The sequence below is a fragment of the Eretmochelys imbricata genome, chromosome 14, assembly GCF_965152235.1.
Source record: "Eretmochelys imbricata isolate rEreImb1 chromosome 14, rEreImb1.hap1, whole genome shotgun sequence".
NCBI lineage: Eukaryota > Metazoa > Chordata > Testudines > Cheloniidae > Eretmochelys > Eretmochelys imbricata.
In genome coordinates, this window is record NC_135585.1 from 41,471,174 (window position 1) to 41,487,510 (window position 16,337).

General features: G+C 48.9%; 1 protein-coding gene across 1 annotated transcript; it reads right to left on the reverse strand.

The window, feature by feature from the left end:
* Positions 1–1,799: 1,799 nt before the first annotated feature.
* LOC144274048 (E3 ubiquitin-protein ligase TRIM39-like) lies at positions 1,800–14,395 on the reverse strand. Its single transcript, XM_077832745.1, has 6 exons — positions 13,813–14,395; positions 8,971–9,066; positions 7,803–8,033; positions 6,761–6,783; positions 5,584–5,699; positions 1,800–2,314 (listed from the first exon to the last, which is right to left on the reverse strand). Exons 1-6 carry the CDS (start codon positions 14,206–14,208, stop codon positions 1,800–1,802), a joined length of 1,377 nt encoding a protein of 458 aa, XP_077688871.1. The 5' UTR covers positions 14,209–14,395.
* Between the last annotated feature and the right edge of the window lie 1,942 nt (positions 14,396–16,337).

The following is a 16,337-nucleotide window of genomic DNA, read 5'->3' on the forward strand; positions in this document are numbered from 1 at the left end:
TGGGGAGCGAGACTGCCCCAGCAGTGGCTGGCCCAGGGCTGCCTGAATTGCTCAGAAGTCACAGAGGTCCTGGAAAGTCATGGAATCTGTGACTTCCGTGACAAACTCGCAGCCTCACTTACAAGTCATACTTTGAACAAAGATTATTACAATAGTGTGTAGGGTGTGACTGCAGAGCTGTATTCTGTCACACGATTACACCGCGTCGCCCAGGGCAGATGGAGGGCCCAGGGCTCCCCACAGCGGCCTGGACTCCCTGGGCAGCAGGCTGGCTCTGCCTTCTGGCCTGGCCAGGGGACGGGCCCCTGGGGGGAAGAGGAGGAGCAGAGGTGGGGCCACTGAGAGGGGCCGGCTGGGAAGAGGCTGGTGCTGCAGGCAGGGGTCGCGAAGTGCAGCCCCTGCTTGCGTCACTCCGTGCCTGCCTGATGCTTGCATTTTGGCGGGGCAATGCAGCTCCCTGCCCCTCAAACTACGCTCATGTTAAGAAGTGGATGGGCCTGGCCCAGCCACTGGGAAAAGTAAGGGGACCGTGGCCTCCTGGTCCCCCCATTCCAGTACCCCTGTCTCCATTCCCCTGATTATCCTATTAGGTCTTCTCTGTACCTATTGCAGTTTAAATTAATCTTTCTGGAACATGGGAGACGAGAACTCTACACAGTATGCCAGATGAGATCTTACCAGTGCCTTGTGCAATGTCATTAATACTTCTCAGCCTCTGCTGGAAATGCCTCGGCTAACACTTTGTAAGATCATATGATCATCCTCACTGAAAACCAACGCAAAATGCGAATTTAGCTTCTGGGCTATACTGTAGCTTATCTTTAATCTCTTTCCCATCCACAGTGCATAGTGGGCCTACCACTTCCTTCCTTATTCTCTTTTCATTTATGTAACTAAAAAACCACTCAGTATTTGTTTTATTTCATTTGGCAAGAGCTAATTCCGCGTCACTCTCAGCAATTCTCACTTTATTTGAACATTTTTGTATCTTCCTTGATGTAGCTTTCTTTGCTCGTCATTTTCCCTTTCCATATTGGTGGTTATCCAGCCAGCCAGGTCTGGAGCCTTTCCCTACAAGTTTCCCCCCCTTGTTTGGGATGTAAATTTCAGCTAGCTTTTGTACAGTTGGGCCAAAGAAATTCCAAGCTGCTTTTCCATTTCAGTCCTTGCGAACATCAGTCCAGCGACTTCTTTAACTAATTCCCTTAATTTCCCAAAGTCTGCCCTCTTGCAACCTAGACCTTGCTCCCTCTGCTCTGTGATGCAAGTGCCTTGCACCAGCCCTTTACCTGGCACAATTTTTCCCTGGCAGTGATCACTGAATAATTAAAAAAGAAAAAAGTTGCAAAATTTGTACAAAGCCTTTATAAAGGCACAGAAATGGCCCTACTTTTCATGCCCCAATAGTGCATTGAATGGATGAACTATGCCGTGAGTGACAGCATCGCTTTCATTAGCATTCACCAATCCCACTGTCACGTACTTTGTGTCTCTCTCCTTTTCACTGCCCTTCACTTTAATTAACTACGGCTCCCATCTATCAGTCTCCGACCCTACAGGCAGCTAGAGTTCTTCTGGATCACTGAGGAACATGACAAATAGGTGTCAAATCCTTGTGGCAATGCGATTGGCTTCTGTATCTCCATCTCTCCCTGGTAGCCTGTTGTGGTTTGGACACTCCAGAGTATGCATTAGAAGGTCTGCGGGAAGCTGGGATTTGACCAGGGCCATGGAGATGAGGACATCAGAGGTTACAAGGAAAAATTGCAGGGTCCCCAGTGGGACATTCCCCTCTTGTCTCAGGGACAGAGCCTGAGCTGAGATCCTGTCCCCACTCGGAACCAAGGGTGGATTCTCTCCCCAGTGAAAGAGACCAGCAGGAAAGTATAGATCAGAACCTTGTTATCAGCGTCGAAAAATGTCACCTGCCTCTGTTCATAGTCTAGAGAAACACGGATCTTCTGGGGGCTGTAGCTCATGGACAGGAAGGTTGTTGGGCAGGTGAGAGCTCGGTACTGGCCCTCCCACTGTCGCACAGCCCAGATCCCCCCCTCAGGATTCAGGATGATCTCTCCCTTCCTCCTCACAGACTCTCTGGCCACCCCCACGGCCCACCGTCCCCCATCTCCCACGTCCACCTCCCAGAAATGTCTCCCCGAGGTGAATCCCTCACAGCCCAGCACACAGAGAATAAAATCAAATCTCTTGGGATTATCAGGGAGATCCTGCTGTGTGTTTCCCCATCTCACGCATTTCCGATCTGCAGACACGATGAGCCTGGGATGAGCCGTGTCTGGATCCAGAGTCACATTCGCTGGGGAGAGAGAGAGAATCCGAGCGTTAGGGGCAGAGCTCAGATCTGGGGGAGGCTGGGACCATTTCTCACACTCCCCAGCAGCCCCGTTCTGGCTGGGACAGTCCCTAGTTTTCTGTCTTTCTGTCCTGGGTCCCAGGGAATTGCCTCTGTGCTGGGGCTGAGCCGGGATTTCACTGCAGTTCCCTCCTTCCAGACACTAAAGATGCTGTTACAGCTGCTGTTGTGGTTGCAGAGCTTGGCTCTCTGTCTTTTTCCTATTACCTCTCCCTGGACAGGTCTTGCAAGTTCTTTCTACCTCTCCACAACCTATATACTGGTTTCAAGGAAGATTTTAATCAACTGTCAATAAGTTCACTCCATTTTTTAAAATACGATTTTGTGCAGCACTAGACCCATCCACTCATGGCACTAAAACTGTTACAAACATGGGGGAATTAGCCTGTAAGCATTATAAATGTCGCTTTCCAGACAAGGTTTCCCCATACATAGAATCAGAGAATCGTAGGACTGGAAGGGACCTCGAGAGCAGTGGCGTAGCCAGGTGGAGAAAACAGGGGGAGCAGAGATAACAAAGGTACCACCCGCTTGTACTCACCCGGCGGCGCTCCGGGTCTTCGGCGTCGGGTCCTTCACTCGCTCCGGTCTTCGGCGGCACTGAAGGACCCCCCCCGCCACCAAAGACCGGAGCGAGTGAAGGACCCGACGCGGAAGAGCTGCTGAAGACCCGGAGCGCCGCCTGACCGGCTGCCAAAGACCCGGAGCACTGCTGGGTGAGTAAAAATTAAAAAGGTGCCAAGACATTAAAAAGGCCCCACTTGTGCTCGGTGTGGGAGTGGCCGCTGCCCCACTCCCCCCGTAGCTACGCTACTGCTCAAGCGGTCGTCTAGTCCAGCCCCCTGCACTCATGGCAGGACTAAGTATTATCTAGACCATCCCTGACAGGTGTTTGTCCAACCTGCTCTTAAAAATCCCCAGCAGCCCCAGTTTTTCCTCATGTCCAAATTAACATGTTTGCACTCGAGTGTGCATAATGTTAATTTAAGGGACATGCTAACGTCGGCACATTGGTACCTAAGATGCTGTAGACCAGTGGTTTTCAACCTGTGGACCACAGGCCACTGGGGGTCTGCAGACTATGTCTAAAGCATCCGTGAAAGGTCGTCATTACCATAGACCAGTGGTTTTCAACCTGTGTCCACAGACCCTGGGGGCCTGCAGACTATGTCTGAGATTTCCAAAGAGGTCCGCACTTCCATTTGAAATTTTTTAGAGGTCCGCAAGTGAAAAAAGGTTGAAAACCGCATCTGGGCTGTGTTTGCATAGGAATGGTCAAACAACCATGTGATACAGATCCACCAGATGGTATGTTCCATTAAAGAAAAGGTCACACAGCCATTTTCAGTGTACATGTTCATTACAAACACCCAGTTTTATTTTATTTCTACATCAGCAGTTTCACCAACCTCTAATTTCATCCTTCTAATTTTCTTCAAATAATTTTTTTTAAAGACACATTCAGGGGACCCAGGTGCAATGTTGGATAAAATAACCATTGGATAAATGTTTAATGCTCTAGCTTTTCGCTGAAAAAAGACGGTCAACATGGTCTGTCTGGGGTATCGTGACCCCCCCCCCCCAACCCATCCCAATCCTCAGTCACAGTGTGTGCCCAGCACAGGATTCCCCGGGCAGGAAGAATCAATCTCTACCTGTCACAGCAACCCCCTTCTCATTCACATGTTGAGCCTAGTTTGAGATGAGTTGGGTCTCTGATCCCAGAAAGGTTTTTCCACAATCACTGAGAATCTGAGGCCCAAATCCCTGTAAAACTCACCCTTTGTATGTGTTTTTGTTACACCCTGTGGCAGAGACAATTCCCATTCTCTCTTCAGTTCAGATGACAGCATGTCTAGAGTGAGGAGAAGGGGAGAGAGAGATGAGATTTCGGGCTGTCATGTTTATGGCCAGCTTTCTGCTATTAATTGACACAACTGTTCTTTAATTTTGAAACCCAAGCAGAAGGAAGGGGGTTGAGAGACAGAGGAAGGTTGAGAAATGAAGACATACAGGAAGAATTTCTAGGAAGGGCAAAGTATAATTAAACAGAATCAGGAATATTCTGGGAACACTTTGCATAACGAGGGGCCTGATTCTCATTTGCTCTGAGGACCCTTTGTATGGCTCTGACAGTGTAAAGAGGCCTTTACACACTTTAAAGCCCCTTCATACTGTCAGTCCGTAAAGGTGTTATAAATAACCGTAAAGGTGTTAGTGTAAATAAAGACCAGGCCTTATATCACTCGGTCCATCCAAGGATTTCAGGTGAACACTCTGCTCACACAGGGTCTGATTTTCAAGGGCTCTGTGCACCCACAGCTCTAACTGAAGTCAATGGGACGCGCTGGTGCTCAGCACTGCTGTATATCAGGCCCTCAGTGTTTGTTACATGTAGGGATCTGGAAGCATTTTAATACATCCACCAGTTGCGCATCAGATCCACACCCTCCTGTGGGGACTGGAATGATTGTAATTGTCATTTTGAAGATGGGGACACTGAGGCAGGGAGAGGCTGATTTGGCGAAGGAGGTTAAGTCCATTAATGGTTATTGGCCAGGATGGGTAAGGAATGCTGTCCCTAGCCTCTGTTTGTCAGAGGTTGGAGATGGATGGCAGGAGAGAGATCACTTGATCATGACCTGTTAGGTTCACTCCCTCTGGGGCACTTGGCATTGGGCACTGTCGGCAGACAGGATACTGGGCTAGATGGACCTTTGGTCTGACCCAGACTGGCCATTCTTATGTTCTTATGAAGGTTGCACAGCGAGTCAATGGCAGAGCTGGAACAGAGCCCAGCAATCCCGACTCCCAGACTGCTGCACTATCTTTAGATATATTTCCTTTCTCTTTGTTATTAAATAGCAGTTTGGGGGGCTCTTGTCTCCATTTATAAACAGGATGAAGCCATAACTGAATGTTGTCAGGAGAATGTGACATGGCTCCCTTCACCTGGATTCTGTTTTTCTCATTACTTAGAAGAAATTTCTTAATGGAAAAAGGAATCACATTTGTATCATTATTGATTGTGAACAATAATTTATTTTTGCTTGGAAATTCCCCAGCCCTTTGCCCCCTGATTCAGGAGCTGTGTTTGAAAGTTAGGCTCTGGTTTATTTCAGTTTGATGTAAGCATATAATCATAAGTAATCAGCTGGAGCCCATCACCTCCCAAAAGCACAGGTTTCAGCTTCCTCACTAGACCTTAGTACCTTTGAATTTCCTCAGAGTAGCCTTCAGGGCAATATTTTGCTGACACCAAAAATCAAGTTTGATTTCCAGCTTAGGAGAAATCTCCTCTGGCTGCTGGAACTTCCTTTTTTCACATCTAGAGAGCAACAAACTTTTTCCGGTTAACAAGCATTTTATTTTACTATGAAAATACTGAGCTGTGGGGCCTAGAGACAGAATTTCTCTGTGTGTCCCAGCCACAGAGCAGTTATATCCCAGCCAGTGGCAGTTCAAGCTTTCCCCATGGTGTCCCATGAGTGTGCTTCAACCTGGCCCAGTGGGACCAGCTTTAGGGATAGGAAGGAAGTTCGATCCCCATGTGCAATTGACTCTTTGTCCTCTGTGCTTTGGTGGCCAACAGGTTCCCATATGTCTGCTAGTCACTCGGCTGTGGGCACCTGTCCACCTGGATCTGGACTGAGATCAACTCCCCTCTCACCAGCCCATTCCTTAGGTTTCCAAATCGTCATCAAGACTTTTATTTGCTCCTGACCTGGGCCCTACAGAACTCAAACCCCCAAGAGGTGAAAGGCTCATACTCCATTCCACAGGCCTGGGACATCTCCCCCGCCCTGGGAAGGCAGGTGTTCACAGGCGCCAATTTTACAAAGTGCCGGGGGGCACTCGCCCCCTGGCTCTGCCCCAGACCCCGCCCTGACTCCACCCCTTACCCCAAGGCCCCACCCCACCCCCCCTCTTCCCACCCAGTTCCGCCCCCTCCCCCACACATGCCATGTCCTCGCTCCTCCTCCTCCCTCCCAGAGCCTCCCATATGTCACAAAACAGCTGATTGGGGCAGGCGGAGGCGTGGGGAGGGATGGGGAGTTGCTGATCCGTGGGGTCCACCGGTGGGCGGGAGACACTGGGGAGGCCGGGGGGAGCTGATGGGGGGCTGCCGGTGGGTGTTCAGCACCCGCCATTTTTTCCCCATGGGTACTCCAGCCCCAGAGCACCCACGGAATCGGCGCCTATGATACTGTTAGCTTTGCATGAAATGCAGGAACCCCAGGTTTCTATTAAACAGAGGGAGAGGCCTACTCCACGTGTCACCTTGCCCCACTTTGCTGTTGGGCCTGGAGGTGATTTTTTGGTAACGTGGTGTCCCAGCCTGTTCCTAGAATAATGAAGTACGAAGGCAATTGAGAAGGAGCCATCTACCTGTTCAAGGTGCATCTGATGCCCTATAGGGGAAACAGAGAGAAACAGGCAGTTCAGTTTCATGCACCATGCGTTGGGGCTCTCTCCTGCTCTGGACAGGACTCGCTGTGCCATCACACGTGAGCTCCCGACATGCTTCACTGGAGTTTGTGACTTTCCAAATTCAACTATGAATACCTGGATAAACAGGCCAGGTTTTCAGCAGCAACCACCGGATAGTCCCATGGAATAACGCAAGCAAGTTATAGTGAAATGGAAGCTCTGGTACAGCTAAAATGGATTATCACCTTGTCTACACTGAAGCGCTACGGCGGCAAAGCTGTATTGTTTTAAATGTAGACATACCCTGATTTAAAAGCAATATTGTAAAGTGCTCTAAAATCCACAAGAAGACTCTGATTTTACTTTAGATGTATTGTCAAAGGAATTCACATTAATTAGCGGCATGATGAAAGATTCTACTCGTCCATGTAAAGTAATCATGCTCCTCAACCATATCCTGAACAATTTGACTGATTGTGATCAAAGGAAAGCAAGTTTCTGGGACATTTGGCTGAGAGGTTCCTGACTCCCAGAGCCCCTACCAGGAATTGCTCATAGCATCTTTAGCGTCATGTAACTTCTTTGTGCAGAGTTAGGCAATATGAGTGGTCAGCGCAGAGAGGAGAATCCGTGTGTGGACGGTGTTGGAGGAGTGCAAGGGATGTTGGGGTTGGGAGGATGCAGGGTCGGGGTTTGGCCTCTTTGCCAGCCTTTGGAGGTGTGTTGTGGCGCAACTGTTGAGGGGCCAGCTGTTTTATGACCCCTGAGTCAGGAAATAAGGAATTGTCCTCAAACAGATCTTCACTCTGGGAGCTCAGAAGAGCTGACAGAGTAGAACCATAAATGGGGGAAATTGACCACCTTCCCCTCCAGTGACATACCTGTTTGAGGAAGGGAAGGGGAGGGTTCTGTGGCCAGGGTAATCATTGCCAGTGAGCCAGAGGCAGGGGAGGGGGTTGATACAAATAAATTTCCTGGTGTGGCTCTAACACAGGCTCACCTGCAGGAATTCCCTCACCGGCTGCTGACACTTCTTATCCATCTCACCGATCAGCTCACTGAGATGGGAAATCTCCTCGGAGAGTTTGGCGACCTTTTCGTCCTGAATCTTCGCAATCTCCTTCTTCAGCTCTTCCAGTAATGCCAGCAGGGGTCGCTCTTGTTCCTTCAGAAACTGGCGCAGTTGCTCAAATTCACACACAATCTTCTGCCTCTCTGCTTCCGTCTTTTCCTTTAGTGAACAATGACAAATCAGGAAAGGGCAGGTCAGAGTTTTGGAGACAATCAGGGTGAGTTTGTGCCAGAAGCACCCTAAAAGTGTGTGTGTGGGGGCCCACCGGCAGTTGAACCATGGCCTGCCTCCCAGGCCGCCTCTTTCCCCTGAGACCCTACCCTTGCACCGCCTGTTACCCCCAGACCCCACCCTCGCACCATCCCTTCCCCCGCTCCCGTGCCGCCTATTCCCCTCAAAACCCCACTCTTGGCTCACTCCTTTCTGCCCCCTCCTCCAATCACTTGCCCCTATGGCTGATAAAAAGTGATGGGGCCATTGCCCCCTGACCACCCCGTTCCAGTGCCCTTGAGATGTGCAGGAGGGAAAATTCACCACAACCTCTAAAATTCAGCTTAAGATATTGCCTTAGAAATTTTCCCTATGGATGAGAGAGAAGATTTTCCTAGAGACCCCCCCGCAGCCAGCCCCATTTTCTGTTTATCATGTCTGATATCTGGCATGATTAGAAATTCTTTTGCACTGGCCCCTGACAACCCAAGTCTATCAATAGAAAGGGCAGAAGGGGGTAGGACTCAGAATTCCCCGGGCAGACATCCATGAGGAGAAAAACCACAACACACAAAAACAACATTTAAATGGGTCAATGGTGCTATCCTGACAACAGTTACTCACACATACACACACACACACACACTACATGCACACAGAGAGAGCAACAACTCACCGAGAGCTGTGACACACAAAACAGACATGCACAAAAGTGTGCACACACAGGAACACAATTACAGAGAGATAGGGACAAACACACTATCTCCCGTAGCACCACATGGCCACAGAGGAAAAACATACACTCCTCCATAATGCCACAGCAAAATATACCCTCAAAGATTGTTACCCCAAATAATAACTACTGGTTAATGACAATGGGACCTACCAGGAATTCCTGCAATTTCCTCTCTTCAGACTGTCTACATTTTGTGAGCTTTTCCTTCTCTTCCTTCAGCATCAGCAAATGGGTTTGGAATTGATCCTGAGAGGGAAGAAAAAGACTTGGTGTGGTTTTTTTTTTGCTTTGGCAGGAGTGGGCAGGGGTCTATTCCCACCATGGGAAAGAAAAAACAGCATTGCTGGAATTTAGTCTTTGATGAAACTCTTTCTAATGTGTCTCCATTGGCAGGAGGAAATAAAGCCAATTCCCTGAAAGCCCACTGGCTGGAGATGCTGGGTTAAGCCCTAGAATAAATTGCCAAGGGAGGCTGTGGAATCTCCATCATTGGAGATTTTTAAGAACAGGTTAGACAAACACCTGTCAGGGATGGTCTAGATAATACTTAGTCCTGCCTTGAGTGCAGGGGACTGGACTAGACGACCTCTCAAAGTCCCTTCCAGTCCTACGATTCTATGATTCTCTCCAGCGATTCCCTTAGATCCTCTCACCAGGCAGTAATATTGACAGTGATCATTCTCGGCTGCCCAGTGCACAGCAGCAAGGGGCCCTGCACCCAGCGCTGCTCTGGCTTTGAGTGATCCGGATGGTTTGGTCCTCATAAATGAGTTTACCCTTGTTGGGATGGAAGTGAGTGATACAGACAAAAGGGGGGCAGTTCTGGGTTCGATCACAGCCCCTGTGTAACTGTAAGGCTCTAGAAACATGATCAATCTGTTCATCTCCTGAGTAAGGGGATGACATGGGGCGAGCACAGTGAGTGTTCACCAACCCCTGGTTCATAGGGACCTGCTGGGGACATGCAGGAATGTGGCTGGGGCGCTCTGCACTCTGCCTTTTCTCAGCTGCCACAATCACCGATGGAAGCAGAGTGTAAGAGCAGCCCCCGGGGCTGGGGATCCAGGCAGGGCCCCTGGAAAAGCAGATATTCTCAGGAGGTGGAAAGATGTCATATAGCCACCTCTGCCCCCACTCTGTGACCCTGTGCTGAGCTCAGCTCTGTTGGGGGTGGAGAGTGAAGGACTGTGATCTATTTAAGGCACGGTGTGTACATACCCTGCAGAGCATGTACCGAACAGAGGCAGCAGATGGGACAGGCCACTCCGAGTTTCTTTCCTACCTCCCCTTGGTCTTTGGCCATCCTGAAAGGCTGTAAATATTTGCGACGGGGGGGGGGGGGGGGGGGGGTTTGAGCGGGCAGGGACCTACTTGCAGATTTGGCTGGTCTATTATTGAATCATAATAATAATGAAGAGTGCAGTCGTGTAGCTTTTCTCACTCCCAGGGGCAGTACTGAAGGAAAGCATGTTCCCTGTCCTCCTTTCTGTCTGCACCTTCCCTCCAGACTAGAACAAAGGGATGTGTACGCGCAGAACTGCAGTAAGAAGAAAAGGAGTACTTGTGGCACCTTAGAGACTAACCAATTTATTTGAGAATAAGCTTTTGTGAGCTACAGCTCACTTCATCGGATGCATACTGTGGAAAGTGTAGAAGATATTTTTATATACACACAAAGCATGAAAAAATACCTCCTCCCACCCCATTCTCCTGCTGGTAATAGCTTATCTAAAGTGATCACTCTCCTTACAATGTGTATGATAATCAAGTTGGGCCATTTCCAGCACAAATCCAGGATTTCTCACCCCCCCCACCACACAAACCCACTCTCCTGCTGCTAATAGCTTATCTAAAGTGACCACTCTCCTTACAATGTGTATGATAATCAAGGTGGGCCATTTCCAGCACAAATCCAGGGTTTAACAAGAACGTCTGGGGCGGGGGGGGGGGGGGGGGGGCGGTAGGAAAAAACAAGGGGAAATAGGTTACCTTGCATAATGACTTAGCCACTCCCAGTCTCTACTCAAGCCTAAGTTAATTGTATCCAATTTGCAAATGAATTCCAATTCAGCAGTTTCTCGCTGGAGTCTGGATTTGAAGTTTTTATGTTGTAATATAGCAACTTTCATGTCTGTAATCGTGTGACCAGAGAGATTGAAGTGTTCTCCGATTGGTTTATGAATGTTATAATTCTTGACATCTGATTTGTGTCCATTTATTCTTTTACGTAGAGACTGTCCAGTTTGACCAATGTACATGGCAGAGGGGCATTGCTGGCACATGATGGCATATATCACATTGGTGGATGTGCAGGTGAACGAGCCTCTGATAGTGTGGCTGATGTTATTAGGCCCTGTGATGGTGTCCCCTGAATAGATATGTGGGCACAGTTGGCAACGGGCTTTGTTGCAAGGATAGGGTCCTGGGTTAGTGGTTCTGTTGTGTGGTATGTGGTTGCTGGTGAGTATTTGCTTCAGGTTGGGGGGCTGTCTGTAGGCAAGGACTGGACTGTCTCCCAAGATTTGTGAGAGTGTTGGGTCATCCTTCAGGATAGGTTGTAGATCCTTAATAATGCGTTGGAGGGGTTTTAGTTGGGGCTGAAGCTGACGGCTAGTGGCGTTCTGTTATTTTCTTTGTTAGGCCTGTCCTGTAGTAGGTGACTTCTGGGAACTCTTCTGGCTCTATCAATCTGTTTCTTCACTTCCGCAGGTGGGTATTGTAGTTGTAAGAATGCTTGATAGAGATCTTGTAGGTGTTTGTCTGTCTGAGGGGTTGGAGCAAATGCGGTTGTATCGCAGAGCTTGGCTGTAGACGACGGATCGTGTGGTGTGGTCAGGGTGAAAGCTGGAGGCATGTAGGTAGGAATAGCGGTCAGTAGGTTTCCGCTATAGGGTGGTGTTTACGTGACCATCGTTTATTAGCACTGTAGTGTCCAGGAAGTGGATCTCTTGTGTGGACTGGACCAGGCTGAGGTTGATGGTGGGATGGAAATTGTTGAAATCATGGTGGAATTCCTCAAGGGCTTCTTTTCCATGGGTCCAGATGATGAAGATGTCATCAATATAGTGCAAGTAGAGTAGGGGTGTTAGGGGACGAGAGCTGAGGAAGCGTTGTTCTAAGTCAGCCATAAAAATGTTGGCATACTGTGGGGCCGTGCGGGTACCCATAGCGGTGTCGCTGATCTGAAGGTATACATTGTCCCCAAATGTAAAATAGTTATGAGTAAGGACAAAGTCACAAAGTTCAGCCACCAGGTTAGCCGTGACATTATCGGGGATAGTGTTCTTGACGGCTTGTAGTCCATCTTTGTGTGGAATGTTGGTGTAGAGGGCTTCTACATCCATAGTGGCCAGGATGGTGTTATCAGGAAGATCACCGATGGATTGTAGTTTCCTCAGGAAGTCAGTGGTGTTTCAATCTCTCTGGTCACACGATTACAGACTGAAAGTTGCTACATTACAACAAAAAAACTTCAAATCCAGACTCCAGCGAGAAACTGCTGAATTGGAATTCATTTGCAAATTGGATACAATTAACTTAGGCTTGAATAGAGACTGGGAGTGGCTAAGTCATTATGCAAGGTAACCTATTTCCCCTTGTTTTTTCCTACCCCCCCCAGACGTTCTTGTTAAACCCTGGATTTGTGCTGGAAATGGCCCACCTTGATTATCATACACATTGTAAGGAGAGTGATCACTTTAGATAAGCTATTACCAGCAGGAGAGTGGGGTGGGAGGAGGTATTTTTTCATGCTTTGTGTGTATATAAAAAGATCTTCTACACTTTCCACAGTATGCATCCGATGAAGTGAACTGTAGCTCACGAAAGCTCATGCTCAAATAAATTGGTTAGTCTCTAAGGTGCCACAAGTACTCCTTTTCTTTTTGCGAATACAGACTAACAGGGCTGTTACTCTGAAAACTGCAGTAAGGTAAGCCAGGACTCTATTCTAGACAACTTAGAGAGCTTCATTCACCAGCATGCTGGATCTTTCTGCCCTTGCTCTCGTGGCCCAGCCCTTGCATTAGAGATGACCCCCCTGCTCCAGCACTTGGAATGCTGGGTGCACCCCCTTCTTCTAGTGAACCAGATCCAGCAGCATGGGGCCCTTCTGCCCGCTCAGGAATAGACACAAAGGTGCCACACCCCCCAGGAACAGCGGGAAAGGCAGCAGGTCCTCAGAGTCAGGGGAGCAGCTGGGCCCCATCAAATGCTCCCCGCAGCAGTCAGGGTTTATCTGCTTGGGAGAACTGGTTGGATCTAGTTAGCTCTTCCCCTGATGACACACCCGGAGCCCCCTGCTGGGGTGTGGTTGATGGGGACCCCAGAGCAGTAGGTCTTGGAGTTAACACCCTCTTTGGATTGATGGATCAGTTCTAGCCCCTTGGAGCTATTGTCTCAGGCTCTCTGCAAACTCAGGCAGGCCTTGCCATATCACTTATGCTTGGTTCTCATTTCCAAGCTATTCTTTGCAAGAATGAAGGCCAGGAGCTTACTTTTTGGTGGTTCTGTTGAGACTGGAAATTGAAGGTGTGATGCAAGCGGGTGACTCCAGGAGCTAGGGTCCTTATGCCTGTGCCTTAATCCAGCCCCATATGTGCTCCATGCAGCAGAGGGAGGACTGCTGTGTTCATCATGAAGGTGAATGCCCTGCTTGAAGTGCCTGGGCTGTCAGGGATGTGTTGGGAGCAGCTCATTCCCCCTCCATTCCCGGCCTGGCAGCAGAAACTGCCTCACTGTGAGCTCAGGTGACCATCTCTCCCTAATGAATAGTGCAGGGTTGGCAGGCTGGGACAACACCTGCCCAGAGGGAGGAACCTGCAGGGGAGAGATTTGGATGGAGCTAGAGACTAGGGGAAAAAATGTAGGAAATTAGGGGACTCTGTGGCTTCTAGAATGACTCCAAAAAGACTCTAGATGCCCTGGGAGCAAAGTTCAGATTAGACTGCAAAGGAAAGGACCAAATGATCCCAGATCCAGAGTGTTTCCTACCTGATATTTCTGGGCAGCCTCCTTCATGAGCAGCACCGTGTGAGATCTGTGCTCGGGGGATTTCTCGCAAACCACACACACGGCTTCCCCGTCCTCTTCGCAGAACAGGTTGAGTTTCTCCTGGTGTTTCTTGCACAGATTCCATTCTTTAAGTATTTCTGTTAATCTTGCCAGGTCCCAGTTGGGCCGGAGATTCTCCTTCTGGATCCGAGCTCTGCACATGGGACAGCACAAAGGGTCATAGTCCCCTTTTGTCCATGTGTCACAGTGCTGAGAGATGCAGTCCCGGCAGAAGTTGTGCCCACAGTCTACGCTCACCGGCTCCGTGAAATAGTTTCTGCAGATGGGACATTTGGTTTCCTCTTGGAGTCCCTGTTCAGAAGCCCCTGAAGCCATGGCAGCGCGGAGCTGGGCTTCCGTTCTCTCTGCCTTCTGCTCCAAATCAGAAGTGATTTTGCTGATAATGAAAGGTCCCTGCCTGATCTGCTATCAGCTGCTCTCCAGCACAGGAGCAGAAGGTGCAGAAAAAGGAGGGGGTGGGAGAAGGAATAGAGGAAAGATAAGAAAATAAGGAAGTTTGACCTACATGGGGCGAGGGGGAGAAGGAATGCGAGGGGAAGGGGGTAGAGAAATAAAAAGGGAATGGAAAGAAAAGGCGGGGGGAGGATAAAGTGGGCGATGAATATGAAAAGAAACAAATTTAGGCTGCTCTTCATCTGAAACGAGTGTGTCTCAGACACATACAGATTTGCACTGAAATAACCAACGGGGGGAATTAAACCCATACAGTTGTGTCAGTGACAGTCATGTGCGTCGGTCCGGCCTGGCTGTGCTGCGTTAGATGCTGAACAGTCTAACATCCCCATCCCAGGGACTGCCAGACTTACAATCACTTCCTGGCTTAATATCAGAGGCATCCTGTGACCTGGGAACAAGTTGTGTCCTACTTGCTGTGGGCTGATTCTGTCAGTATTTTCTCCCGACTTCACCCGGAACATGAAGATTTCTGTACAGAGCGACCCTTGAACCGAAGGGTGATTTTTTTTGCGGTAAGTTTTATGACTTTTCTGAGTCGACAGTTCACATCCACGCCCGTTTCCAGACTCCAGTAAAGCCTCAGAAAAACAGATTTTGGTTTTAAATTTTCAAAACAACAAGAAGAAAAGGCAAAGGAACAATTTGTAGCCCATACAGAGAAAATGTAACTAACACCACACACAGCTTTTTTCAAGGGAGTCAGTGTGTTTTGCCATGACTAAGACCTAGCAGAGACGGGACACATAGCAGAGAGGAGAATGTGTTTGTTTTGGAGATGATTATTCATTTACTAATCTGACCCCATGACTTGCTCTGGGGACAAGCCTGAATTCCACAGAGATGGGTAAATCTCCCCAGTTGTAAGTAACAGGGACATGTTTGCTCCAGCAGAGATATCACATATGTCCTGTGTTAATGAGCACAGTAGCATGTGACCCTGTCATTAGAGGTTATATCCTAATGCCCAGACACAAGGGAAAAGAAATAACTTTGCCCACATGTAAGCGGGGAATGGTCCAGCTATTGCGGGGAAGAACTTTCCTGGCTTATACACCGCCCTGGTGGAATGGGCTAGCGAAAGGATCTCAGTCCTCGCTCCCACTCTCTCTACCCAGAGGCCTGCCTGACCTTGAGGGATCCCCTTCCATTCTAGTCCCAGTAACCCTGACAAGGCTGGGTCCAGGATTCCTGGGGGGCTCGACCCCCAACCTTGTCGTGGTCACTTAGGGCAGGGGCTAGGGTGTCCCCACTCTGGGGTGCTCTCTCTGCACTGGACACTTCCCTGACCCACTGATCATTACATACAGTTCAAAGCAAATACAATTTAAATCATTACATACAGTTCAAAGCAAATACAAATACAAACAGCAATCAATGAAAGAAAAAAAAGGAAAAAATGGGAAAGGTTCAAAGAAAACACACGTCACCCTGCTCTGTGGCACGGGGCAACCAGAAACAACCATCTCTGGAATGTCAGGGCAGTTCACAGTCTGTGCCCCACATGTCCCAGGCCTCCTGCCCGGGCCCTGGCTGCGCTGCGGGATGCTGCGCGTCGGACACTTGCTCTGGCGGTGGCAGCAGTGCCGGATTAACGCGTAAGATAACTAAGCTACATCTTAGGGCCTTGCAATATGAGGGGCCTCTAAAAAAGAAAAAACTGACTCGTTTCAAATATTATCAAAATCACTTGATAAATAAAGGTTTCAGAGTAGCAGCCGTGTTAGTCTGTATTCGCAAAAAGAAGAGGAGTACTTGTGGCACCTTAGAGACTAACCAATTTATTTGAGCATGAGCTTTCGTGAGCCACAGCTCACTTCATCGGATGCATACTGTGGAAACTGCAGAAGACATTATATATACACAGAGACCATGAAACAATACATCCTCCCACCCCACTGTCCTGCTGGTAATAGCTTATCTAAAGTGATCATCAAGTTGGGCCATTTCCAGCACAAATCCAGGTTTTCTCACCCTCCGCCCCCGCCCCC

Coding starts and splice junctions, on each gene's coding strand:
- LOC144274048 (XM_077832745.1), bottom strand. CDS start 14,208: ATGGCTTCAGGGGCTTCTGAACAGGGACTCCAAGAGGAAACCAAATGT. Junction 9,067..13,812: donor AGGCTGCCCAGAAATATCAG/GTAGGAAACACT, acceptor CTTCCCTCTCAG/GATCAATTCCAAACCCATTT. Junction 5,700..6,760: donor ATCAGATGCACCTTGAACAG/GTAGATGGCTCC, acceptor GTTGCTCTCTAG/ATGTGAAAAAAGGAAGTTCC.